The 25,596-nt window shown below is 54.2% G+C and overlaps 1 protein-coding gene across 1 annotated transcript; it reads left to right on the top strand.

Annotated features, from left to right (window-relative positions):
* Window positions 1-25,364, top strand: ADORA1 (adenosine A1 receptor). The gene is made up of 2 exons (XM_059831219.1): window positions 1-341; window positions 24,691-25,364. The coding sequence occupies exons 1-2, from the start codon at window positions 1-3 to the stop codon at window positions 25,322-25,324; spliced, it is 975 nt and encodes a 324-aa protein (XP_059687202.1). The 3' UTR covers window positions 25,325-25,364.
* The last annotated feature ends 232 nt before the right edge of the window (window positions 25,365-25,596 follow it).

Raw genomic sequence — 25,596 nt, forward strand, 5'->3', positions numbered from 1 at the left:
ATGGCACACCCCGTCTCAGCCTTCCAGGCTGCCTACATCTCCATCGAAGTCCTCATCGCTCTGGTGTCCGTGCCAGGGAATATCCTGGTCATTTGGGCTGTGAAGATGAACCAGGCGCTGCGGGATGCCACTTTCTGCTTCATAGTCTCACTGGCGGTGGCCGACGTGGCTGTGGGGGCCCTGGTCATCCCCCTGGCCATCATCATCAACATCGGACCACAGACGGAGTTTTACAGCTGCCTCATGGTGGCCTGTCCCGTCCTCATCCTCACCGAGAGCTCCATCCTGGCACTCCTGGCCATTGCTGTGGATCGATACCTGCGGGTGAAGATCCCCGTCAGGTAGGAAAACGCGTTGGGATGGGCTCTGTGATGGGTGCTGCAAGGGTTAAAAGGGAGTGAGGATGCCCCCAACTCTTGGAGAAGCACTGGGAGAAAGGTCTTCCTCCACGCTGCCAGCCTGGGCACAGCTGGCCACGGTAGCAATCGGGGCAGGCTGGGCTGGGGTGGGTCCCAGAGCCTCGGGCAGCTTCACTTGGGGGTTCAGGGGGGTGCTGGGTGTGCAGGCAGAGATTGCATTGTGGCAGCCGGCAGGCAGGGCAGGGCAGCCCCTCTCAGCGTCCCCGTGGCCAGGACAAAGTGTGTCCCACCACACGTGGGAGAGCAGCAGTGGGGTGCTTCAGGGAGTGGAAAGGGGATGATATAGATTTGTCTTCGGCCCAGGTTTTCCCCTGCCATGGGGACCCCAGGAGCCTGGGGGTGATAACCTGCTTGCTCATGGACATGTGGGACACAGTTTTGGGGTTTTGAGGGACGAGAGGTGACAACCCGTCATGTCTCATGGGACAGGCTCACCCAGGAGAGACTCCTGGCTATGGTCTGCCCCATAAATGACTCCTCTCCCTGTTTTTCCCCTTCTCATCATCTTATTTGTTGTCAAAGTCAAGCCCATAGCAAATACTGTGGGGCATAAATGAGGGGCACACACTGTATTTGAAATCTGTTGCTCCAGGAGGAGATATTTAACCGCTTCACGGCAGGCTCAGTCCCCGCCAGTGCGGTGCTACAGCCCCTGGGGCTGGGGGGAGGCAGCCGTGGGGCCAGGGAGCTGCAGTGGAACCGGGGGGTGTCAGTGGGTTTGGAAGAGGATGTGACACCTGGCTCGGGCTCTCGCTGTGCAGTTGCTGTCGCTGGTTCCCCTTGCTCTGTCCAAGGACATGCCTGGGCTGCAGGGACAGCTTTGCTGGGCTTGTCGGCTCCGGGAAGGCTCCTGCTGCTGAGAGCCTTGCTGGAAACCTCAGCCCAGCCAGGATGGCTGAGCACACACCCAGCTCGTGTCACCCCACTGACGCCTTTGCAGTTCAGACATGGGCTCCAGCCCATTTGCTGGAGGGGTCTGTGACCCTTCACCAGCAGAAGGACCCCCCCAAAAGGAGCCCAACCACCCTGTGTTAGGTGCTGCCCAGACCCCAACGGGTGTAGGACCCTTCCTGGGGCAGGAATTGCCTTCCCATACAAGGAGACAGGGACAGGAGGCACCTGCGTCGGGATCAACTGTCTGCTCCGGAGTGCTCAGCATCCCCCAATCCACTGGATCAGGCCAGAGATCTGTTGCTTTAGGGTTTTTCGTGCAGCCATGGCCAGCGGAGGCTGCTTGGTGAAGGAGTGTAAGGCAGAGGGGGGGAGCACAGGATAAAACCATGGTCCCTGCCCACCCCTTCCCTGCCACACGCGATTTCGCAGGCTGTTCCCGACTTCCTTCCTAAGTGTGATTTTTCCCAGCCTGAAAAATGCTCGTCTTCCAGCCCGTCGGTGTAACCGAAGTGATTCTCACCCTGTCATTGCACTCGGTGCTTTTCTGGTCCTCCTGCATCCCCTGCACGGTGGGGATGGGTTCAGGTGTGGGAGGACTGCGGCTTTATACATAGCAACGCTGCCTAGCTCATATCTGTCATTTTTCTACCAAATCCAGTCTTTTTTCCTCCCTTGTTGCCTCTGAACATCAAATATGGCTTTTCGGGGAGATTTCTGCCCTGAGCCCAGAAGCATTTCTGGGAGCAATATTAAGTTAGAGCCCTCCCACCCCATCCTGTATAGTTTGGGTGGGTGTTTCCCATGCAATATCGACCCTGAATTTCATTGTCCCATTTTTGTGCCTGATTTCTTGGCATCGTAAGATTTTCCTCTGGCTTTTTGTAGCCTACTTTAACATTGAAAGTCTTCGTAGCCTCAACAAGAAGGGTTCAGCTTTGCCAGCTCTTCTGTTCACTTATCCCTGGATGTTTCCTTCTTTCCCTGGTGTGAATTCCCGGCAGTTGACAAATGCGGTGATTTTAGGTAATTTTAGTGCCCTAGACACAGCAGCAGCAAAACAACATTGTAGATCACAAATAGGACAGAGAACGCCACTAAAGAATAGTCCCTGAATGTGAAATGCCTCAAGTTTCTCCCAGCCTGTTGCTAGATGCTAAAAGATGATACCAAAAACATTTTTACAGCACTGACAGCTCAAATCGCGGCTTCGTGGTGTCGTTCCTCACCATGACACCGAACCCACCGGTGTGCAAACTGGTGCTGGGTGCTGAAAGCTTGCGACACCTCGGCAGGATTCGGGTCCCCGGTGAGACGCGTGTGGCCCCTTGTGCCTGGGAGACCTCAGGGAGAGCTGCTACCGTCCCCGGAGGTCCACAGGTAGCAATGGCATCCAGTCCTGGGGAGCGATGGCATCCCACAGAGATTTGCAGGCAGTGGGGAGCGATGCGGGGGGATCTCTGCCTTGGTCACGTCTCTAGGGCAGCCAGGACATGGAGCAGGGACATCCCCTCCCGCACGTGGCTGGCCAGCGTCAGGCACGGAGGGGACAGGGTGAGCAGACAGCGTGCACGCCGCAGCCTGCTCCTGTGCCAAAGAAAGTCTCCAGATAAGCCTGTCACGGGGTGGATGCTCACCAGCGTGACCCATGCGTGGCCCAGTGTGGCCGAGGGGGTCTCATGGGCTGTCGTGCATGGGGATTGCCCACACCCCCGGCCCCGCTATCCGCTCGCAGGCAGCCCTGGCTCTGCCGAGGCTCGGGGAGAGGGGCAGCGAGGAAGGACATGCATTTCATAGAGGCCAGTGACAGGGACTGGCAGCAGCAAGGAGAGAGGCTCCGTGCATCCCTGCTCCATCCTTGTGCCGACCACCCCGCAAATGCCGTCTCCACACCGGGGGTCCCCAGTAAGTCACCACTTGCATTTCAGGTTCCATGAAGGGGTGTGCAAGGGTTTCCCTGTCCCTGTCACATACTGGCCAACTGGGGTGAGAAGACAACAGGACTGTTGGCTGGCAAGAGTTGTCTGAATGAGAAGCAAAGTCACTACTGGACTTTCCAGGCTTTCTGTTTAGTTAAGTGGAGCGGGGACTGGAAGCGCAGCTTGGCATGGAGGGGGGAACATGGTGCATCGCAGACCAGCGCCAGCTCCTGGCTGCCCATGCACATCCCAGCGCTGGGGGCTGTGAGCTTGAGGGGACAGCCTACAGGTTTGCTCTTTCTTCCAGCAAACACGTGGACCCGTCCGCTCCCCCTGCACCCGGCCAGAGAGTGAGCCCTGAGGGGAGATTGGAAGCTTTGCGGCTCTGGGGGTGGGTGTTTGCTGGCACATGCCTTGAGTAAATGGTGTCCTGAACCATTTGTAATGTGTCTCGGGATGGCAGTGGGAGATGCCCAAGCGGCATCCGATGTTCCATCTCAGGCATCCTCCTCACTCCCATGGCTGTGTTTCCCATGGACACAGAAACACAGGAATGTGGGGAACTCGTGCAAGGTGGAGGCAGATTTTGTGGGATGGAGAGGGGTCTTGCAAGGCTCTGAGTTGGCACGTCCTTCCTCCTGCTCTTGGAGGTAAACCCAGTGCACACCCAGCATGGTTGGGGGACCGGGATATCCCACCGAACCTTCTCCCTCTGCCCCAAACCCCTGGCTAGTGTCCCTCCTGGCTCCTGGGGTCTGAAGGATGCTGCCTCCCCCCAAGGGGCCTTTTCTCAACTATGGAGGGATGCAAGAGCATCTCTCGGGTTGAGCAGGCTGGAGCAGAGGGTACCGCTCCCCAGCCTCCACAGGAACCACTCTAAACAGCTGGAAACCACCTAAAATAGGTTTGCTGGCTTCGTGCTGGTGGAAAAGCTCACATCTCCCCTCTTGCATCCTTCCTTCCCACCCGGCGGCCAGGCAGGACCCCCGTCCTGTCATCCCCCCCAGCGGCGCGCAGCGGGGTCCCCCAGCCCAGCCCAAACTTCCCTCTCACAGCCGCGCTTGGGGAAGATGAAACGAGTTCAAAGGGAGGGGAAGCAGCCAGCCAGGGGCGTCCAGCAGGAACCGGCCCCTCGGCATCCCCGCGGCGGCTGGCGGCAGGATGCTGGAGGGGATGGTGCCGGAGGGATGTTTGTGGGGGGATGTAGCTCCTTTGGCGCCAGCCTCCGCTGACTCAGGGCCCCCCATCTCTGCTCTGAGATGCTGCGTTGGGCTTTTTGAAGAGGGCCATGGCAGAAGGAGCTGATATTCTTGGGACACACTGAATCACAGCCCCTTGGCTGGGGATGCTGGATGCTGTCTGGTTCTGTCTTCATGTGTCCTCGGGGGTCCTCACCTTGTCCACTTCGCTTGGACCACCAGCTTTTTCCTCAAACACTTTGAAACATGTGCCAAGAAGATAAAAACTGGAGAAATCTGCTGGTAGCAAGAGCCTTTGTATGTGGGGTCTCTCACTCCACAACAGGGACCTCTCCTCTCTGTGTCTGTGCCTGGGCCCCGACATCGGGGTGCCCCCCAGCCCTGCCCTTCCCACCCTGCGGCATCCTGAGCAGCATCCCGCCAGGGCAAGCTGCATTTTTGTGTTGCTGAAGGTTTTGAATACACATGTGAGGCTGCAGAACCATGGAAATTAGACCAAACCGAGCTGGAATTGCTAGGAAACAGGGGGGCAGGAGGCTGGGGTGCAGCAGTGGGAGAGCCCAGGGTAAAGCAGGGTCTGTGGGTGGCTCTGTGGACGGCACTGCCATTCTCCAGTGGTTCAGGAGTGCCCTGTCCTGAGCCTTACGAGATAAAACAGCTCAGGGATGGCAGGAGCATCCCTCCACCCTGGACTGCAGCGCCTGCAAGCCAGGAGGTGAGGAGGACTTGCAGGTAGCCTGCGAGCTCTTGGATGGAGCCGGCAGTGGAAGGGGGAAGCTTTCCTTCCTTGACCCCCCTGTTTTTCAGGCTGCTGCCTGAGCTCGGGCTCTTGCCGGGATTGCAGCGCTCTTTCCCCTTCTCTCCAGGCCTGCCAAGGGCCGCAGGCGTGGGGCCAGCTGGGGCTGGGTCACAGGGAAGCCTAGGAAGTCTCGTCACCCTCAGCCAGCTGGGTCGTGGAGCAGGGCACACGTCCGAGATGGTTTTCACCCCTTTCCTCCACCAAGAGTTTGTGGAGGGTCTTGGCAGGAGAGCAATGGGCACCCCGGTGCCATGGGAAGGGGGATGAGGAGGATGTTAGGATCAAACCCTACTTTGGCCCAAATTCCCAGGCACCAAAGCACCTAAGGACCCATGGGAAATCTTTCCGGCACTCCCAACACAAAGTGCCAGGAAACCCCCCCCAGACACTTGGGCTCTGAGACCCAAGATGTGTCCAGGGTGGAGATGGGGAGGTTTCGGAACAGGCTGGGGTGCATGGTGGCCCCGTGCCCGTGGGAGCTGGTCCCCTGGGGATGGTACCCACTGAAGGAGGGAGGTATCAAACCACAGAAGCAATTTTTCAGGCTGGCACAAGGGTTTCAAGCCAGAGTAATGGGATGAAATTAAGAAAAGGAAACGTATGCTCCATCTGAGAGCAATTTGCTGGCCAGGTGATGGATTTCATGTGTCCCCAGGGAGGCAAGGGTGACTGGAGGTGTCTCTAGCCAGCCCAGCCAAAACAGCAGATGATAAGTGAGGGCAATGGTGAGCAATCTTGTCCAGCCAGGCAAGTGAATAAACCAAACAGTGTTTCTTCCAAGGCTTATTTTTAAATTCGGAGGAAACATTTCAAAAGCATCCAGGTGACTCAGAGCCGGGAGCGTGAGCTCGGAGAGCTGCAGGGGGGCTCTGACGCCCAGGAGCTCATCGAGGTTTCTTTCAACCTCCATTAGTCAATGAAAAGATGCCATCCATCCTTACAGGTCCTGCCCCTGCAAAGGCAGATTGAATTTCCGAGGAAAACACTCCCATTTTTCCTAAACTGGAGAAATTTTGGGGACTGGCAGGTCTTTGCAGCCACCTCTTTTGTTTCTTCCCTTGCTGCCCTCTGCCAGGTATATTTATAGCAAACGAGGGTCATCTATGGACACCTTCATTCCCAAGGAACAGGCAGATCCGAACCAAGGATGGAGAGTAAAAGGCAGAAATCACAGCCCAGAGAGGTTTGCTGGAGACTTTGGGCTGTTTCCAAGCTGCAGTTTCCAGCACCCTGCACCAGCTCAGTGTATGGGTGCTAAATCAAAGCAAGTACTTCACACCGAGCCCTGCTTGAACCAGATCCGGGGTGCACAGATGAGCTGTGCTGGTCCAGGACCAGGAGCTCAATTCTGGTATCACCAAAATACTCAGAGCCTTGGAAACTGGAAGGGATTTACCAGCAGGTTATATTGGTCTTGAGATCCTGTAAATACTCAGGTTGATCTGGTTTTCAGCATGATTCTGTGATCCGCAGAGTAATTTTCAGCCAAGAGCATGCTAAGTCAGAGATCAAAGCCACAAGGGCTCTTCCCTCGGTGAGAGGACGTCTGGATTAGGCTCGGCGGGAGCACGCACAGCTGCTGCAGCGGCGCCACGAGACGTTTGCCGACAGACGCAAAATCAGGTCACTCGAAAAAGCTACAGATGCTGCCGTGCTGGCCAGAGGGAAGCGACTTGGGCTGTAAGCAGTGTCCCCAGCTCTTGGGCTCTTAGGGAAAAACGCTGGGGTTTGTGGGTGTCCCCCTCCTTGGGATGCAGCGAGGGTCTGACCGTGGGATGCTCCGCTCCCGGTAGCACAGAGGGAAGGAGAGAAGAGCAGGTAATCCTGTGCAGAGGTGCTGCGGACTTGCTGATATTTGGGGTTATTCCCAAATTTTCTGGATTAAAAGGGCAAGGGGAGATGCATGGCCTCCAGAGCCCCTGGACAGCCTTCCTGGGCAGCAGCATCCTGTCTCATCCCAGCCCTTCTCCTGTATCTCTGAGCGGGGCAAGAGATGGTCCCCGTGCTGGGTAATCCGCCCAGGGTATCATTTCATCCTGACCCCATGAGCTGGGAGTCGACATCTGTCCCCTCAGCAGAGCTTACGTCTGCCCGTGTTGTGTTGCAGAGTGATGAACAAAAACCAGCTCCTTCTTGCTGGTGTTCACCCGCTACACCCCAAAATCATGCTCTGGGAATATTTTTGTTGGGTTTTTTCCCCATTTCTACTGATTTTCAGTTTAAAGCATTGACCCTTGACAATGCATCACCAGTAAATTTGAAGGCACTTTCCCAGCAAGGGCAATAGCACGTTTGCAGACAGGGAAACAGGCACAGAGCAGCACCGTCGCTCGCTCAGGGTCACCCCACCAGGCAGGGACAGAGGCTGGGGCACAGCAGGTATGGAAGCTGAGGTGTACCGGGACAACCTGGCCTTTCTGTTCATGCACTGTGCCGTGATCAGCCGGTCTCATGGCACGACCGTGCCCAGGGCACCCAGCAGCCAGGCTCCTCCATCATCCCAACCCATGCCACAGTGATCCGTGCAGGAGTAACTCAATGAAATGAGGTTAACCAGGAGGCCCAATGGTCCTCATTAAAAGTGACAGCATCTCCATCCACTGAGAGAGTCAAAAGGGGCTGAGACACATCTGTAGGGAAGATGCCCTCAGCGAGGGGGCTCCTGCCCATGAATTATCCTGCAGGGAACACAGACATCAAACCAGGTGGAGATGGGTGGATGGAACCCAGCAAGGCTCTGCCTCCTCTACAGCAGTGATTCAGGAGTGTTGGGTACCGTCAACCCAAGAGGACCTACTCTACAAAGCGTCCAGATGGGACATTAGCCAGCTTGCATTTCTTCATCCCATGGCAATATAAACTGATCATGAAGTCCCCACTGAGCAGAAGGTGAGGAACACCAACAGCCAGGGCCACCCAGACACAGTGGGGTGGACAGAGAGGTGTCTGCAGTGAGTAAGGTGAGGTCCCTCACTGCAGGTGAGTGATGGTCCTGTGTCCATGGTACGATAGTCCCTCAGACCTGTGGTTGAGCAGCAGAGCCCCAAAAACACCTGGGAACACCTAGACAGACTGTCACACATCCAACAGCACCGCTGAGCACTTTGGAGATGTTTTTCCCTTTTCTGGAGTGACAGAGGTGTTTCCAAGGGCACTGGGTTGGTGGAGGCGATGGTGTCCAGTGCTTTCCAAGGACCCTGTGCAGCTGCTGGCAACAAGTGAAACACCCTACAGAAGGAGGCTCTGCCAAAGCAAAAACTGCTGATTCAGCCTGCCTGGTCCCCGCCAGCCCAGCCTGGCCCTGCAGGCAGCGTGTCAGGAGTGAGTCAGGACCAGCTCACCATGGTGTGTGCCGTCACCACGGCCATCTGGTGCTGGAGCTGGCTCAGGGCATGCAGGAGCCCTTTGATGGGGGGTCCTGGGTCTTCCCCCACCCCTGAGATGGAAGAATGTGACTCCATGAATGGGAGGTGTCGTCACCACCTGGTCTTTACAGAAACGGTCCCACCTCCACTCCAGAGCAAGCGATCGAGCAGAAGTAAGTGACTCACGGGGTCAGGGCTGGGTGTGCAGGCGGGCTCAGGCAATCCTCCGCCACGGAGCCGGCACCAACCCCCTCCCCAGCGACTGGATCTGGAGCCACAGGCCCAGCCCTTGGCACATGCATGTGGCATCTGTCTTGCTCTGGTTGGACATGTGCCGTGTGGCCACCAACAGCCAAGCCACCCTCAGCTCCTTTTACACCCCAGGGTGCATCACAGCATGGGTTTTCTAGCTAATTCGTAGTTTGAGAATAAGCTTAACTGTGTCTTAAAAGTGCCAGGTTGACTCTGTTGACCAGAAAGGGGAGTTTGGCCATGAGGTTGGACGGGATACAGTTGGGACAAAGCCCACCAGACTCCGTTTTCAAAGTCTGATCTGGAGAGACCCTCAGACCCACAACTGCAGTTTGCAGTCAGTGAGGCCAGACCCAACAAGGTCTCCTGTCTAGAACATCTCAAAGCAGCTTGTACCCAAACACAAGAAACTATTGGACATGGAGGTGTGCTCACAGGGGACATGGCAGTCACCCGGCTGGGTGGCCTGGGACCTGCAAGTCCCTGGGCCTCCAAGGCAGAGCAGGCAGGGCTAGGCAAAGGATCAGGGATGGGGGCCATGGACCCATCGCATCCAAATGGCCATGCTTGAAATCGGCCTGACAGCGGGGAGGAATGACTCACCTCAAGGGTCACAGCGTGAGCCTTGGCATGGAGAGGGGGTTTGGTGGGACGGGTCAGAGCAGACGTGAGGGAGTCAAGAGGGCTCTGAAATTCATAAAGCTGGCATATTGGCAGGTCTATATTCTGGTGTGGAGGCAGGGGGGATAGAAAGGTCACTGCAACACAAAGAAGGATGGAAAACAGGAGGAAAATGTGGAGGAGGCACCGTGGTGAAATGACCTGGGAGATGAGTTTCTTCATGACACACACAGGAGTCATTTTAGAGTTGAAAGAAACTGATGGGCTGGAAGAAAACCTCTGGCTGGAGGAAGGACAGGGAAAAACCCTTCAGAGTCCTGCCCACAGGGGTGTGAGGGAAGCCCAGATGCAGATCATGGGGGCTTGTGGTCCCTGCAGACAGCAGGACATGGAGCCTGGAGGAGACCACGCAGGTGAGAGACTCCTGGGAGGGACAGGATCAGCTTGAGAGGCTCGTCCCCTTGGGGACAGCACCATCTCAGAGCTGGGGGAAATGACAGCCAGCACAGCTGAGCTAATATGAACAGCATTAGTTTATTCTGGAGATAAATTAATGATTTTTCAAAATGATCTCGCCAGACACAGCAGGGATGGCTGCAGGACCTGAGAGCTGGGGAGAACCCAGCGTGTGGGCTGCCGATGGGCTGGGAGGAGCGGTCCCAGGGAGCTGGTCCTTTTAGGACACATCTCATCCAAGGTGACCTGAACTTTTAAGCCCACAAAAGGGGAAAACAGCTGCCCCAGAGGCTGTCTGGGCTCCTGGCAGGGAGATGCCTTCTCTGGCAGCACGGCTGCCCAGCTGCCGGGGCAGGCGCACGGCTCTTGCACAGGATGCCCAGTTGCAAGAAAGAGCAATTGATGCTCTCCAAGGTGGCCACAAAAAAGCCCCACAGCCAGTGGGGTGTCCTGCAGAATAGCAATGAGCTGAGCACCCCCTGCTCCGCCAGCACCCAGCCCCACTGCAGCCTGCTGCTGGGCACGTAGCCGCCTTTCCAACTGGAGGGCGGCTGAACGGGCAGGTCTGGGTATTAAGGAGACATCATTGGTGATGCCATCAGCAAGAGAGTATAAAATAACCCCAAGGGGTTGAGATTATCCTTCCTATAGAGCACAGGCAGCAATCACCTATAGGCTAGGGGCCAGATGGGTGATGGGGGGCAAATAGGGGAGGAAGAATCATTTTTGGTGATGTAGGGCAGCGCAGAGCACGATCAGCCACTGGGAAGTTTTGCAGCATCTGGGTTTGCCCTTCACTGCACTGAGCTCGGTGGGACGCAGCAGCTCCCCTTACGCCCTTGCCCCATCTCTTTTCCGTCCTTCCCCGCATCCCTTCCTTGCCTGGGTTTTGCCCCCCGGCGCTGAGCAGGGGACCACTTTCAGCAGCCGCCACAGCCTTGGGTGGTTTGGTTGGATTTTTGTTAAGAACGGAAGTCTCTGTTCACAAAAAGGAGCTGGAGGAAGAAAGGGGATTTGTTCCCCAGCCCCGTTCCCTTGTCTTCCTCGCCAGCCTCTGCCCATGCTGTCCCTGAGACCGGACGTGCACTGGGCCCCTGGGTCCCAGCAATGTCCGAGCAGGACCACAGGGACACAGAGGCAGGGAGGTGAAATCCCCCAGTCCCAGACCCTGCCTGGGGTGACAATAACACCTTTCCATCGCTTCTCAAAGGAGGGCCAGAGCACAGAAAGCCGGACATTGCTGTCATGGGTGCCTATCCACCTTCTCCAGGCCATTCATCTCCCTGCAACCAGGGATTTGGATGATTTTTCTTGGCCTCCTTCAAATAAGGGAAGTGCCAGCTCCTGGCACCAGGGATGCTTTCTCATTCAACTCAGTTCATCTTGCTTCACTTGGCATGTCATAGCCCTCTCCCCCTGCAACTCAGTTTCCCCATCTGTTCACAGAGGGAATGATGCTACAAACTCTCTGAAAGCACCAAGAGGCCGATGCTGAGAAATGCTGTCTCAGGCATAGCCATAATTAGCACAGTCTTACAGACTAAATTATTTCTCTTTCTTTTCTGCACTGGTAACAACACTCAGTGACTTAAACATCGTAACACACAAAAATGAAACACTCATTTTTCTCAGTGCAAATGGCTCTGTTCGCCTGCGGCACTGAGCGGTCGAGACTGAGAGCGAGCTTAGAGCACAGCCTGCATCCAGATGGACATGGCAAAACCTGCGCAGAACCAGGCGGACACCCGCGTGGGTGCAGGCGGGAGGGGATTATTTTAAGGGAGATCATTCCCCACGTTCAGCACTGCTGGGATGCAGGTGCTTTATGGGCTCAGAGAGGTCTGTTTGCTCAAAGGGAGCTCAAGGTGCTCTGGTACCAGCAGCCATCCCCGTCTTGCTTTTACACCCACTCCCACGATGCCCGCAGCATCAGCGATGCAGATGGCCACCCTCCTTAGGGCCATCCCCTGCCCTGAGTGCCACTGGTCCAGCCACAGCAAAGCACCTCCATCTCCAGCAGCCTGGGAACCTTCTTGCAGCACCGCATGTCCCTTGTGCACCAGGGAAGGGGGATGCCAGGTCCCTCGTAGGCTTCACAGGGACCCGCACAGTTCTCACGCTTGGGGAGGACTCGATCCTGCCTGGCCCATGCATCCTTCGTCTCCACGCCCTGTGCCAGCCAGTCTGCCTGGGCAGACTCAGACTATGCCCATTGCTCTTTGCCTGGATTTAACTGCCAGAGTAATTAGGAAGATGCACAGGGTGTAATTTATGCCCAGCTGATGCATTTCGCTGCAATTCCTGGTCTTGGGTCTCAGCTCTTTCTCTCCACCATCTGATGGAAATACTGAGCTGCTTCCTTCCAGGCAACAAGGTCAATCAGTTTTCCTCCAAGGGAATAAAAAATCTTTTAAATCTGAAAGAGGAAAGAGTTTAAATAATAAACTTCAGGTTTGCTTTGCATTTGCACTTTTTATTTGTTTTCCTGGCAAAAGATCGATTCTCTGCGGTGAGGGAACATTTGATTGTGGTGTTAACTGGAAGTTTCACTTTCAATTTAGCATTTCATTTGGCTGATCAAGATATATAGATCTGCACTGGACAGATTCATCCCAACGTAAATAACTTAATGGCTTGACACATCTGTACTCTGATCCTCACTTCTCCCATTTTTATGGAGTTGTGGAGGGGTGAATATCAGGTTTTACTCAAGCTCTGTGGCAAGCTGTGTTTGGACAGAAGTTGGAAGTCAATTATAGCATGAAACGGCATCTCCAAAACAATTTTCACTAATTGAAAGTACATATAGCCAACTCATTAGCAAAAAAAAAAAAAAAAAAAAAAATTAAGCCAACTGCATTTTTCATTTGAAATGAATCTTTTAATCTGGGGAAATATGCATTGGACAGAAGACGCTGAACTGGTTGTTTTGGGTTACTGTGTCCTCTGAGGTTTAGAAACAGTAGATCTCGTCGGCACTCCTAATTCTCATTTAGACATCGGGCAGAGAAAACAACCTCCCTCATTTTGTGAGCTTCCAGCCAATTTTTCAGTCTTGAATGTACTAATCTTTGAACTGGGCTAAGTGCAAGAAGGCAAATGTTCCCTTTGCAGCGACAAATTGTGCTGTGAGGATCCTGGACAGCAATAACAAGTTGTAGCCTAAGAAACTGAGGAGTTCGGTTGTCGACTGCAAAATCAGGAGTCAGGTTAGCAAGCAGAAGTGTAAAATCCAAGAAATTAAAAGACAGCCGATACTAATCTCTTGTTCCAGCTGTAATTTAGGATATCTCTTTTTCTGAAGCGTCCTTCTGCATTGGAGAGATAAAGACCCATCTCAGCCCTGCTTCATGGCTGGGTTAATGCCTCTTAAGGGGAGATGCTATCTCCAGTTTCCTGCCTCCCATTTATCCAGGGAGCAGATCTCGATGTCCTGTCGAATGCAGATAAAATGCCAACAGCAGGTCTCAAGACCTAGTTGGGATCTCTGATCTGCTCCTGCCTTTCAATGGCTCTCAGTGCTTTTCAGACTCACCTAGTTGGAGGTGTCCTCTGGGTACGGACTTGTCCTTTGAATTAGCAGCATTCGCCGAGCAAGGTGGTGACATTCAGGGAAGGACGGCGGCACTGGGCAACCTGCCCTGGTGCTGTACTGATGGCACCAGGCACTTCCTTAGCTGGCATCTTTCTCCTAGCATGGCCGGCTTTCTGCAAGCCACAGCATTTTGTGGGACAGAGTATGAACCACAGAGGCTCTCGGAGCCCAATCACACCAGGCATTTTATATCTGCTGTCTAATTTCAGTTTCTCATAGAGCCTACATTTGACAGATTTGGCATTTTAAGTGGTTTTTAGAGCTGCCTTCTTTCTTCATCCTCCCCTCTTCCCCCTCCCTTCTCCTTTTTGGAGCTGACTTTCAGAGTCTTCATTTCAAAGAGGTTCTTTTGCACAAAGAACAAAAATATGCAATGCATAGAAAAATTCAAGTGCAATACAAATAGTAATTGAAAAAAACAGTGCTTTTATCCAGCAAAGTCCTGGATTTACACTGAAGATAGCCAAAGCTGCCTTTTATCCCTTCTTCTTTGTACTACATGAGTACATCGCCCTGACTTCTCTGATTAGAGTCACACAGTGACACGCAGAGACACACAGGATCAGCTGCTGAGCCAGGTCTGGGCAATCAGCTCCCAGCTAATCACCATGGCAGGGGCAGGGCCGATGTGTGAGAGCCTTTGAGGTGGCCAGATCCACAGGGTGATGGTCCGGCATGGCTAGGGCAGATGACCTGAGACTCCTGGCCAAGCACATTGGTCTCACCACCACGATCTGGGTGAGAAACACCTCCAGCACACTGTCCAGAGAGGGATGCACGTGAGTTTTGAGTGTGTCCTCCTGAAACCTTCTGGCCCTGCAGAAATTTTCTTCTGCTGGAGGTGGGGTTGCTCCCAGTGTAGAAAGGGCTTAGCTGTGTGATGGGGGCATGCAGGACCCGCCCTCAGACTCAGACCCGTACTCCTCTCCAAGGAGATGTTCACACACCGAATTTCTATTTTTGACAACAAAACTGATTAGACACTAAAAATGTCCAGTAAATTTATTGCACCGGGTAACACTGAAAACAAGTCCATCATGCCCATCACACTGTCCATCAGCGATGTAGCCAGCTTTCATAATTTCACAAAATCACAGAATCACTAAGGTTCGAAAAGACCTTTAAGATCATCAAGTCCAACCATCAACCCAACACCACCATGTCCACTAAACCATGTCCCACAGTGCCATGTCTACATGTTTTTTGAACATCTCCAGTGATGGTGACTCCACCACCTCCCTGGGCAGCCTCTTCCAATGCTTCACCGCTCTCTCAGTACAGAAATTTTTCCTAATATCCAGCCTAAACCTCCCCTGGTGCAACTTGAGGCCGTTTCCTCTTGTCCTGTTGCTAGTCACTTGGGAGAAGAGACCAACACCCACCTCACCACAACCCCCTTTCAGGCAGTTGTAGAGAGCGATGAGGTCTCCCCTCAGCCTCCTCTTCTCCAGACTGAACAACCCCAGCTCCCTCAGCCGCTCCTCATCAGACTTGTGCTCCAGACCCCTCACCAGCTCTGTCGCCCTTCTCTGGACACGCTCCAGCACCTCAATGTCCTTCTTGGAGTGAGGGACCCAAAACTGAACACAGGATTTGAGGTGCGGCCTCACCAGCGCCGAGTACAGGGGCACGATCACTTCCCCAGTCCTGCTGGCCACATTTCTTAGGGACTGGGCTGTTCCTTTCTATGTGCCCTAATTCTCAAAGCCCTGGTGCTATGGAAGAATCCTACCTTTTGTTTCTTTTCTCTTTTAAAGCAGCACTTTCTCATGCTTTGCATTGCAGAGAAATGCTCAAAAATGCTGCTGCCTGCAACCAGGAGCCAAAAGACAAGAACATCACATTTTTTCCCCCTGGTTCTGAGATTCTGCAGCTCGTTTCATGATTTTGCAGCCGTTGCCAATAGTGTTAAATCATTTCCCTCCCACTTACCTCGGGGTCCTGGAGTGAGAAGCCAAAGATCCAGGAAAATCCTGGAGAGCTGTGACCACACATGGTGGAGCTGGGAAGGAGCCCTGGTGCCGCCTGGGTGCGTGAGATCAAATCCTGCCTCTTATCCCATAAGGAAACAGGCAGCAAATCTGTGGCTCAGTGCGACTTGTACCCCATTGAGAGGGACACCCTCCGGACTGTCACACAGCATCAGAGGGGTGACACATCCAGAGCATGGACACACCAGCGTCTGTACTCAGCACCCTTGGATGCACTCAGTGCTGCCCACGGCATTGGGTGGTCCCATGGCTCCCTTTGGGGCATGGAGGGTCTGCCTGGGGTTAGAGGGCAGCACGCCCCGATAGGCACAAATAAATTCATCATTTCCATCAGGCATCGGATGCAATGGGCATCCCCAGCCCCCTGCTTAGCTCCCACCCACCCACATTTGGGATGAGAGGGCTGAACACCGGGTGAGTGGTCCTTGCAGACAATTGCTGCTTACGTAGTGACAGAGCACTTGAACGTGTCAGGATCCAGCCACAGGCTGTAAACCAAGACCAGTTTGAAAACAGGATTAACTTCACATACACAAAGGATGCTGCTTGAAGGATGTGAGAAAAATTGTCTTTCTCATTGAGCAGTGGTGGACAACACACGCTCCTTTGCCTTCTTTGGACAACAGCAGTGTCTCCCCCGCACCTGGGGCAGAGCCTGAAGTTGCCCTTGGGCATGTGCAAGGTCCCTGTGCTTTCCATCCTCCCCGCTTGCGATCCCCAGCCCTCCCGTGCTCCCCCTTCCCCTTGCAGCATCCTGTCGCAGTGGGAGCCATTGGGATGCCCAAGGGGAAGCTGTCGGCAGTGGAGCCGCCATGGAAGTTACTCATGTCCCACCTCTCAGATGAAGACAACTGGGCAAGTGATCTGAAAGAGGCTCTGCAGTTACTGGAAGCCTGTGGTTTGTTCCCAAAGATGGGCTGTGATTCATTGCCAGAGCCCAGAGAGTCCAGTGGCACAGACATCCCGAATGAAGCAGGCTGCAGAGATCCAGCCAGCAGCTACCCCTCTGCCGAGGCCAGGAGCAGCCCTGGGAGGGGGCTGTGACTGCTTGGCAATGAACCCATCCAGGCTGGTGTGATGTTGTGGCTGCTCCTAACATCCCAGGGACCAGACATGTGATAAGAGAAGCCTCTTTGGCTCAGCACGCAAAGATTGAACTAGATCCCTTAGCTGGAACCTGAAACGTGGCAGGTTTAGTCTCAAAAATCAGGTGGATGGTGTAGGTGTGTGTACGGGTACTGAGGAGCAGAGAAACAAGCTCTTAAGTAGATTCATGAGGCTGTGGGCGATGCTGCCCCATGGGAGATGCCAAGCTCAAGGTGCGCCGAGCTGTGGTATGTGCTCGGGGGCTTGATCCCACCAGGACTGATGTCATCAGCAGAGTGGCAGAGGTGGGGGGGATGTGTCTGGCCGCTGGGTCCAGGCCTTGGACCACTACAGTCGGGGAAGGACACCTCTTCCCGCACTTGTAGTCATCTGCTGGCTGGACATCCCTGATGGACTCTCATGTTTTGTACTGCCAGTCTGGGGTGAAGATACCCTGGCACAACCTGGCTGCCCTGTAGATGCACCATTCCCCGTTTCCAGGTATTTTAGCCCATAAAGTTCTTTTCCACCTTATTGGTCCTGCTTCTTGTGGGGATGTTTGTGTCCCTAGGGCTGCTTTCGGATGTGCCCACATCCCTCTGCAGTCCTCAGAGATCTCAGGGCTGCCTCTAAGGTCCCAGGAGATGTGTCAGGGCAGGCTGGACCCACACCAAAGCAGCAGCATCTCCCTGGACCCTGTCTGGGGTCCAGGAGGGCTGCAAACAGTCCAGATCTCTGCACAACCTGCTCTGATAAAGCTCAAAGCACAAACCCTCCTTTTTCTTGCTGTTTGCTGGAGCTGTGGCCAGCTCCAGCTTCACCCACCACTAAATGAAGCACTCACCAAAGCCCTGGGGATGCTGCATCTCAGTGTGTGGGGACCAGTCAATTTTGACAGGATGGATTTGTTCTCATAAGCCTCATAATCACCCTCGCCTTTATCCATTAAAGAATTACTGGCTATTAAAAGCAGTTAGAAACGTTCAGTGGACTTGCCAGATGCTTCGCCTGGCCATAGCCGCTTGCGCTTTGCAGAGTAATTCCTATGCAGAGAGCTACCATTTTAGGATGGTAGAACCAAACCCTGGACATAGACAGGACGAGGAGGAACTTCAGTGGGACGCACACAACCCGGTGCACTTATGGAACTATACACCCCCTTGCACATGCTTTCGGCCTCTCTCATGGTGGCTTTGGACCAGATTTGCGTTAAGCAGCCTCATGGTGTGGTGTCGTCTCCTCTTGCTGCAGTGGAGGAGACCCAAAGCATTTTGGGAGCAGAGGTCCTCAAAGAGGGTTGGTCATGCCCAGCTCCTCTCTTTGCTGAGCCTGGGGTGCTGAGCTGCTGTAACCCCAGGTCACCACGTGTGGGCTGAGCTATAGGGCTTAGAAAAGTGCCAGCTGCTTGTAGAGCTGATGACAAAGAGAACAGAGACCATATGGCAAGAAAATCCTTCTCTGGCTCTCGGTGGGGTGGTCCCAGCCCCGCTCTGCCCCTCTGCAGGGCACTCTCCAGCTGCGGTGGCAGCCGTGACCTCTGAAATCATGGCTCGTTGCACGTAAGGGACCTTGCAGCAGCCTAGCAGGGAGGACCCGGCACCCATCAGGGACATCCACCCCAGGAGCCCCTCGCAGACTCTCAGCTTTGGACCTCCTGCCGCCACCTCTTCTTACAGCACACAGCTCAGGGAGCACTGACCACCCTTCTCCTGTGGTCCTCTAGGCTGTCCCAGTGCATGCTGCAGACTGGGGCAGCTGGTGACAATGGGAGCAGGGCGACCCTGACCTGGGCTTTGTCTGCTCCTGGGGTGCCAGGTTGGTTCTAAGTGGACATTTGGGATGCACCCCATCTGCATGGGTGGTGGGTGAAAGGTGTCCCCGTCAGTGCCTCTCCTGCCATGGGAACCCATCCTCAGCCCATCCGAAAGTGTGACCTGTAGAAAAACCCAATGCTGTCCTCACCCGACTGTGCCCTCCAGCTGAGCTCGTGCTCACCCTGAGCAAACAGACATGGGTATGGTGCCAGGCAGCGGAAACCACCTTGCCACAGCCACCTGGCCTGTCCTCTTGCACCGTGTCCCCCTGTCCCCTCTTGTCCCAGGGGCCTGCTGGCACTTCTCAGGTTTCTCCTATAGCTCAAATTTCTCCCAGACCAACTGGGAGGGGACAGTGCACAGGGCACCTTGGGTCCTCCTGGTCCCTTTGGAGCACAAGGAAGTGTCTCTGTGGTAGTACATCCATGTCAGGCTGGAAATACTGTGCTGATGGAGGCTGCTGGGCTGTTTTGAGGCAGGACAGGGTCTCCAGCACCAATGTCCTTGCTGCAGAAGGACACACTATTCTGACTCACCTGAAAGACTCTCCATGGGTTTTGGACCAGTTTTTTACATCTTTATATGCCAGCTGGCATCTGACAAGCAACAGGTCTGGGATTTTGGGATCAGGACAATCCCCATGCATCCCGGAGGAGATGGTGATAGGGCCAGTCTCCTCCCTTCCGAGCATTTGTAGGAACAGGCTGTCATGCAGAGCTCCATCTAGCTACCAGCTTTGGCTGATGTTAGTTGACACCCATCCCTCCCAAGGCCACCGCTCACATGGCCATGTATCCATCAGCAGTCACAAACCCACATTTCTTCCAAGGTGGAAAACCAGAAGTGATGTGACCATGAGAGCAACGTGCTGAAATGGTGCTGGCACCCCTCTGCCCAGGAGATGTTTTCTCACATCACCTCCATGGTTGTGTCATTGCCTCCTGTCAACCTGGCTGTGAGAGTTGCTGGGATGATGCAGGAGGGTGTGAAATGCCTTCATGGCGGGAGCCGTCCAACAGCTCCACCCACGTTTGCAGACAACATGGACCCATCACGAGCGTTGACTTGCTGCAGTTGTTGGATGGATGCTGTCAGGAGTGTGAAGCGCTGAGCAGCTGGTGTTTGACCCCAAAGAGCCGCAAAGCTCCCAACTGTCACATAGGAGGGATGTGAACAAATAGGAGATGCACTCAAATGGTGCAAGAGGGACATTGGTGCCAAAAGACATTTATGCCAATGTGAACAGACCTGTTTAGACACTTCAATGCACCTTCAAATCCTTGATAACCTTTAAGATTTTGAACTTAGGGTTTTTACCTAAATGAAGCGCAAAAGAGATCTGAAGGGAAGAAGGAAAACAGCCGAAGCAAGAGACTGAAGAAGGAATAAACTTTTCACGTCCAGGGTCAGAGGTGACAAAGGAGCCATGATCAGGGTTCCTCTGTCATGCAGTGTCCCTTCTGCAGCACTTCCCACCTTGTGCGGGTGCCCAGGGACCTCCTTGTCCGAGCCCTGAGCCGCGGCTGAGATTGCCCCTTGCAGAACCCGGATGCCACTTCACATTTCTCAACTTTGCATTTCTAAACAGCTTTCAACACCAACATCTGAGTTTTCCCACCCAGCGGCCTCCAGGACACTGGAAGACCTGAAGCAAAAATACAGCCAGGAAAAAGGAGCAGAAACCAAAATCCTGTGAGATCAAAGCACTTTTGTCTAGAGATTTTCAATTAGATCAGGACATGCTCTGGCTGCTTTTCCCTGCTGCGTTCACAATGCAGATGAGCTTCATGTCAGCTTGGCCTCCTTTCCTCCTACCACCTTGGCTCCAGCTTCATTTCATTAGCGATGGCCTGCCTTCATTAATGAATTAATTCCCCAGGAATTGCACTGCAATAAACCCTACCAGAGCAAGGACCAGCGAAGCCGCATCTTGAAGCTGTCTGGACAACTGCAAGCATTTTCTGGATAAAAAGAATATTCACTGAAATACTAAAAACCAAACAAATTTTATTCAAATCAGACCTGGAATCTCTGAAGCTTTTTCAATCAAAACAAAAGGAGATATTTTGTGAGTGCTAGATTTGGATTGACCTGTGGGTGGGAGGTCTAAGAAATGAGCCCTCCTGTCTTCTTGGGGGACAGACCCGAAGACAGAAGTCAAATCAATAGAAATGCAACTGATACGCTGCTCTCCATTTGTTTTCAGATGTGTCCTGATATGTCATGGGACTCTGCCCACCCAGTGCCAGACACCTAAAGAGCAGCTCCTGGGCTGAGCTGAGCTCCCTTGGCTGCAGCGGACAGGGATGCAGAGGTCTGGCCACATCAAGATGTGGCAGAAGAAATTGAATCTAGTCTGGCAGTGACGAGCAAAGGGAAAGGAGGGCAGATAGCATCCTCGGCATGAGAGCCCAGGGAGCATTTCATGATCTCCTGGAGAAAAGGGGCCGCAGGTCTCCCCCTGTGACTCCATCCTCAGCCCAAGAAACTTAGACTGTAATATCTCCCAGAGCATCCCATCACAAGGCAGCATCTCTCCCTGGAGGAGCCTGCTCCATCTCTCCCCTTTAGCGCTGCACAGCCCTTGGGGACAATTTGTCTGCCTCCGCCTCCAACCATCACTTCTTGCACTGCCTCGGGGGATGCAAACAGCACTCTATCAATAATTGATATTTTGCCTCTTTGCATTATTTTCCAAACCCTCACAGACATTTGTGTTCCACACCAAACCAAAGGTCCTGCCCATCCCATTTCACTGGGGTATCAATGAGGCTGGACTGTTGCTGTGCTCCCTCCAGGCTGCTTTCTCCTGGCCTTGGCAGGGTGTCCAGGAGGACTTGGGGCGATACCCATCTCTGTGGGGAAGGGATGGTGCAAAAACCACCAGTGAGGGAGGGCAGGAGGAAAATCTAGCAATTATGGTCAGGCTCCAAACCCCACAGACAAAGGAAACAAACCCAAATTGTATGATGACGGTGGTGACTCTTATCATGGATGTTTTAGTCGCAGCTGTTAATAAAAATAATAGTAGCAATAAAGTTGCAACGATGGTAGCAATTGTTCCAGTGTTGATGATAATAATAAGATTATTTATTAATTGTGAGCCATTATCAGCATCTTCTAGTGCTTCTGCCTCCCAGACCCGTACCAAACTCCAGGCCTATCATATTAATGCAAAATGAGGTAAATGAGAAAGGCTTTTTCTTTATGGCATAACCAAATAAGAAACACAGGAACAGCAAAGTCTGCCCCTGACCCCTCTGCTAATCGCCCCCCACGAAACGCCCTGTGCCATGGGGTTGAGCGTTAGGTGGGATCTTGCGTTTCCCTCCTTTAAGTAGGGTTTGCAGCCTTCAGAGCAGCTGAGCCCCAAGAGAACTGCATGGTCAGACCCTGTGGGGTGGACAGAGGAGGAACTCAGAGTCATTTTATGGCTTTTGTCATCCTCCATGTAGGGCTGACGGGGGACGGTGAGCCCCCGGGGAGCACGTTTCCCTGCAGGGTGCTGCAGCTGCCTCTGCCCTTGGCTTGTTGCTTGAAGGAGCAAAAGGAACAAAAGCCCCAGCTCCAAATGTTGCTGTCTTCTATGGATTTTTCGGGTTCAGCCGTGGTTCCTGTGACCATGGTGCACACGTGCAGGGGGATCCACGGACTGGCTTTGCTCTCAGCTGCCGGCTGCTTCTGCAGTTCCACACTTAAACCTCACGGTGCGAAGTGAAGCGAGGAGCAGGGAGAGCCAGGTACTGATGCTCGAACTGTTGTATGCGTCAGGCCAGGCATGTGCAGCGAGGTGGTGGAGATGGATATGCAGCAAGGAGGGATGGATGTGGACCATGGCAGAGAGATGGATGTGCGGCAAGGAGGAGGGATGGATGTGCAGCGAGGTGGGGGCATCCATGTGAGGCAAAGAGGGATGAATGTGCAGTGAAGAGGAGATATGAATGTGCATTAACGAGGGATGGATGTGTATTGAGAAGGGATGGATGTGCAGCAAGGAGGGATGGATGTGTATTGAGAAGGGATGGATGTGCAGGGATGAAGACAGATGTGCAGTGAGGAGGTGGGAGGGATGTGCACTGAAGTGGGGAGGTGGACAAACAGCCGGCAGCATGAGGGGCGGTTGCTCTGTTATGGCTGTGTTATACACTCTGGACCATGTGAGCTTGCGTGCTTCCAGGGACTTGAATTCTGCCCGACCTCCGCAGCTGTCCTGATAGCCATCTGCAACAACACGCAATGTTCTGCAGCTGTGGGGGGCCGGGACCGTCCGGGCTGGGCCCCCTGCAGCCGTTCCTCACCCCCTCTGCCTTGGCTGCAAGAGTGAACACTGCGTCCTCTGATCCAACCCTGGTTCATGACTAACAATGGGGTCTCAGAGCTCATTCTGTCCCATGTGCTCCCCCAACCCAGGCATGAGGGCAGGGGGAGAAGGGGCGGGTGCTTTGGGAGCAGCTCCGTGCCTGGGCGCAGGCTGCAAGCCCTGGGAGGGTGTTTGGGGACCGCGGTGGCACCGCTGCTGCTCAGCAGCCTTGTCTCTTTGGCCATGGCTGTCGCACAGCTCTGCAGGGCTGGGAGCACTCGGGACAGCAGCGCTTTCAGCAAAATCAGTAGAAGACCCCAGAAACCCCCGGGAGTGGGGAGGTGGGACACAGCTTGCAGGGATTGCAAAGAGGGAAGGAGCTAGGGCGGGGGGGTTGGCACATCAGCCCTCCCCAAGGACCTGTTATTGGTGACGTGGGGTGCCCGAGCCAGCACACAGCCCCACGGGACCCTCCGGTATCCCTCTGCCACCTGCCGCTCCCATGCCCGCCCCCCCCACCTTGCCCTTTGCTTGGCCCATAGCGCTGGTGCTCTCCCACCACTCCTCATCCTCCCCGTGCCCCAGCTCTCCTTGCCCTGTGCCTTTCTCAGGGTCTCCTGCCCTCTCTCCTCCCCACAAGGAATAAATCACCCTCCAGCTCCAGCCTCGGCTCTCAGAGGAAACAGCAGCCCACATTGCCACCTCCTTCCCATGGGACCTGGCTGCCTCCAGGATGCTGGGAATCTTTTCCCAGACCAGAGGGGGTTCATTCAGGAAAGCTCTCAGGGAGCGGAGGCTCTGGACTCCCTGGACTCCTGGGGACTGATGTCCCTCCCTCCCTCCACCCTGCACCCCTCCATGCTCCTGCCCTGACACCTTGCCTGTGAAATGGGTCTTGAGAAAGAACCTTCAAGGGGGATAGAGAGTGGATTTGGGTTCTTGGATGTATTAAAAAGCCCCAAAACACTCCATTTTTCCACCATAGGCAAAGGCTGCAGACATGCAGCAGGGAGCTCCGAGCATCAGGATGGAGATGCAGGTTTGCCAGCCATCTCCACATGGTCCCCATGGCTGGGTTAACACCGGCATCACTGAAAAACACAGCAAACAGTCAGAAAAATGTTCTTTGTTCAATCCCCTCCGGTGGAAAGCAATAACACTTGGGCTGCAAATCTTCTCGACCTCCAAGGAGAAGCTTTCTTTTGAGGGGTAAAAATCAATCTAGCACGCTCAACTTCCCGCTTGGAGAGCTCTGGAGAGATGAGCCCAGCCCTGGCGTGCTCCCCAGTGGCATCAGGGAGGGACCAGAGCCCAGCCAGAGCACAGCTCTCCTCCTCCTCCATCCCTTGGCACCAACCCATTAGGAAAAAGGGTTTTGTCGATCGGCCCAGCACATTAGGAAAAGAAGCAGGCTGTGCCCAGAAGCTTCCCTAGGGGTCCATTAGCACCGGAGGATCCTTCCTCCAGCCCAGTGGGTCCCAGAGGATGCTTTTGCTGATGATTTCCTCTCCCAGCACAGGGGGAATTGTCTGGGACAGGGTGCTGGAAGGGCTGGTGCAAGGGGGAGGAAAGGGTGACCTGGTGCTCTGGGTGTATGGCAATCAGATGTAAGGTGGGCTGCCGGAGTGACTTGAAACCCTCCCTAGATATGAGGGTTGGACACGCAGGCATGCTCCAGGTTCTAATGCGTTTGATGGCTTGGCATCAACCCCCAGAGCTCCAGGATCATGTCTGAGGTCTCTGCCCATCCCTGGGGCCAGGGGTGGTGGTGGGAGACAGGGTGAGGTTCCCCAGGGCAAATGCAGAGAAACCAGTCCATTAACGCATCTATCAGAAGCTATTACTGATTGCCAAGGAAGGGAGGGAGGAGCATCATGCCATCTCAGCACTGGCACTGCCACCCCACGTGGAACAGTCTTAACCCCCAAGCAGAGCATCCCACTTATGTTTAATTCTTTCCTGCGTTTGTTGTCTCTTCCACAGGTATAAGAGCGTGGTGACACCCCGCCGGGCAGCAGTAGCCATCGCTTGCTGTTGGATTGTCTCCTTCCTGGTGGGCCTCACCCCTATGTTTGGCTGGAACAACCTGAACAAGATGCGGAGGACTCAGGATCTGAACACCAGCCACACAGAGTTTGTCATCAAGTGCCAGTTTGAGACGGTCATCAGCATGGAGTACATGGTGTACTTCAACTTCTTCGTTTGGGTCCTGCCTCCCCTGTTGCTGATGCTGCTCATCTACCTGGAAGTCTTCAACCTCATCCGCAAGCAACTCAACAAGAAGGTCTCCTCCAGCTCCAACGACCCCCAGAAGTATTATGGGAAGGAGCTGAAGATCGCCAAGTCGTTAGCACTGGTGCTCTTCCTCTTCGCGCTCAGCTGGCTCCCTCTGCACGTCCTCAACTGCATCACCTTGTTCTGCCCATCCTGCGAGACACCGCACATCCTCACCTACATCGCCATCTTTCTCACCCACGGCAACTCGGCCATGAACCCCATCGTCTACGCCTTCAGGATCAAGAAGTTCCGGACAGCCTTCCTGCAGATCTGGAACCAGTACTTCTGCTGCAAAACCAACAAAAATGCCAGCACCACCACAGCCGAGCTGGGCAACTAGGAGCTGGGAGAGAGCAGAGAGGGGTCCTCCGTGCCCAGCCCACTCCCCATCTGGCCACTGTTCCTGCTGTCAGTGGAAGGGGTAGTGAGGACCCGGGAGGGCTGGGTTCATCAGCCCTGTGCAATCCGGACAGCCGTGTCCCCCAGCTGCCCCAGGGGGTTATTTATTCACAAGCATCGTACTGTTTTGATATTGTAGCCTGCACTGTTCCTCTCTTTTTTTTTTTTTCTGTTTGTTTTTCATTTTTTTAAGGGTTGCCAAGTATTTAAGGA

Source organism: Gavia stellata, chromosome 30 (assembly GCF_030936135.1).
Source record: "Gavia stellata isolate bGavSte3 chromosome 30, bGavSte3.hap2, whole genome shotgun sequence".
Classification (NCBI taxonomy): domain Eukaryota; kingdom Metazoa; phylum Chordata; class Aves; order Gaviiformes; family Gaviidae; genus Gavia; species Gavia stellata.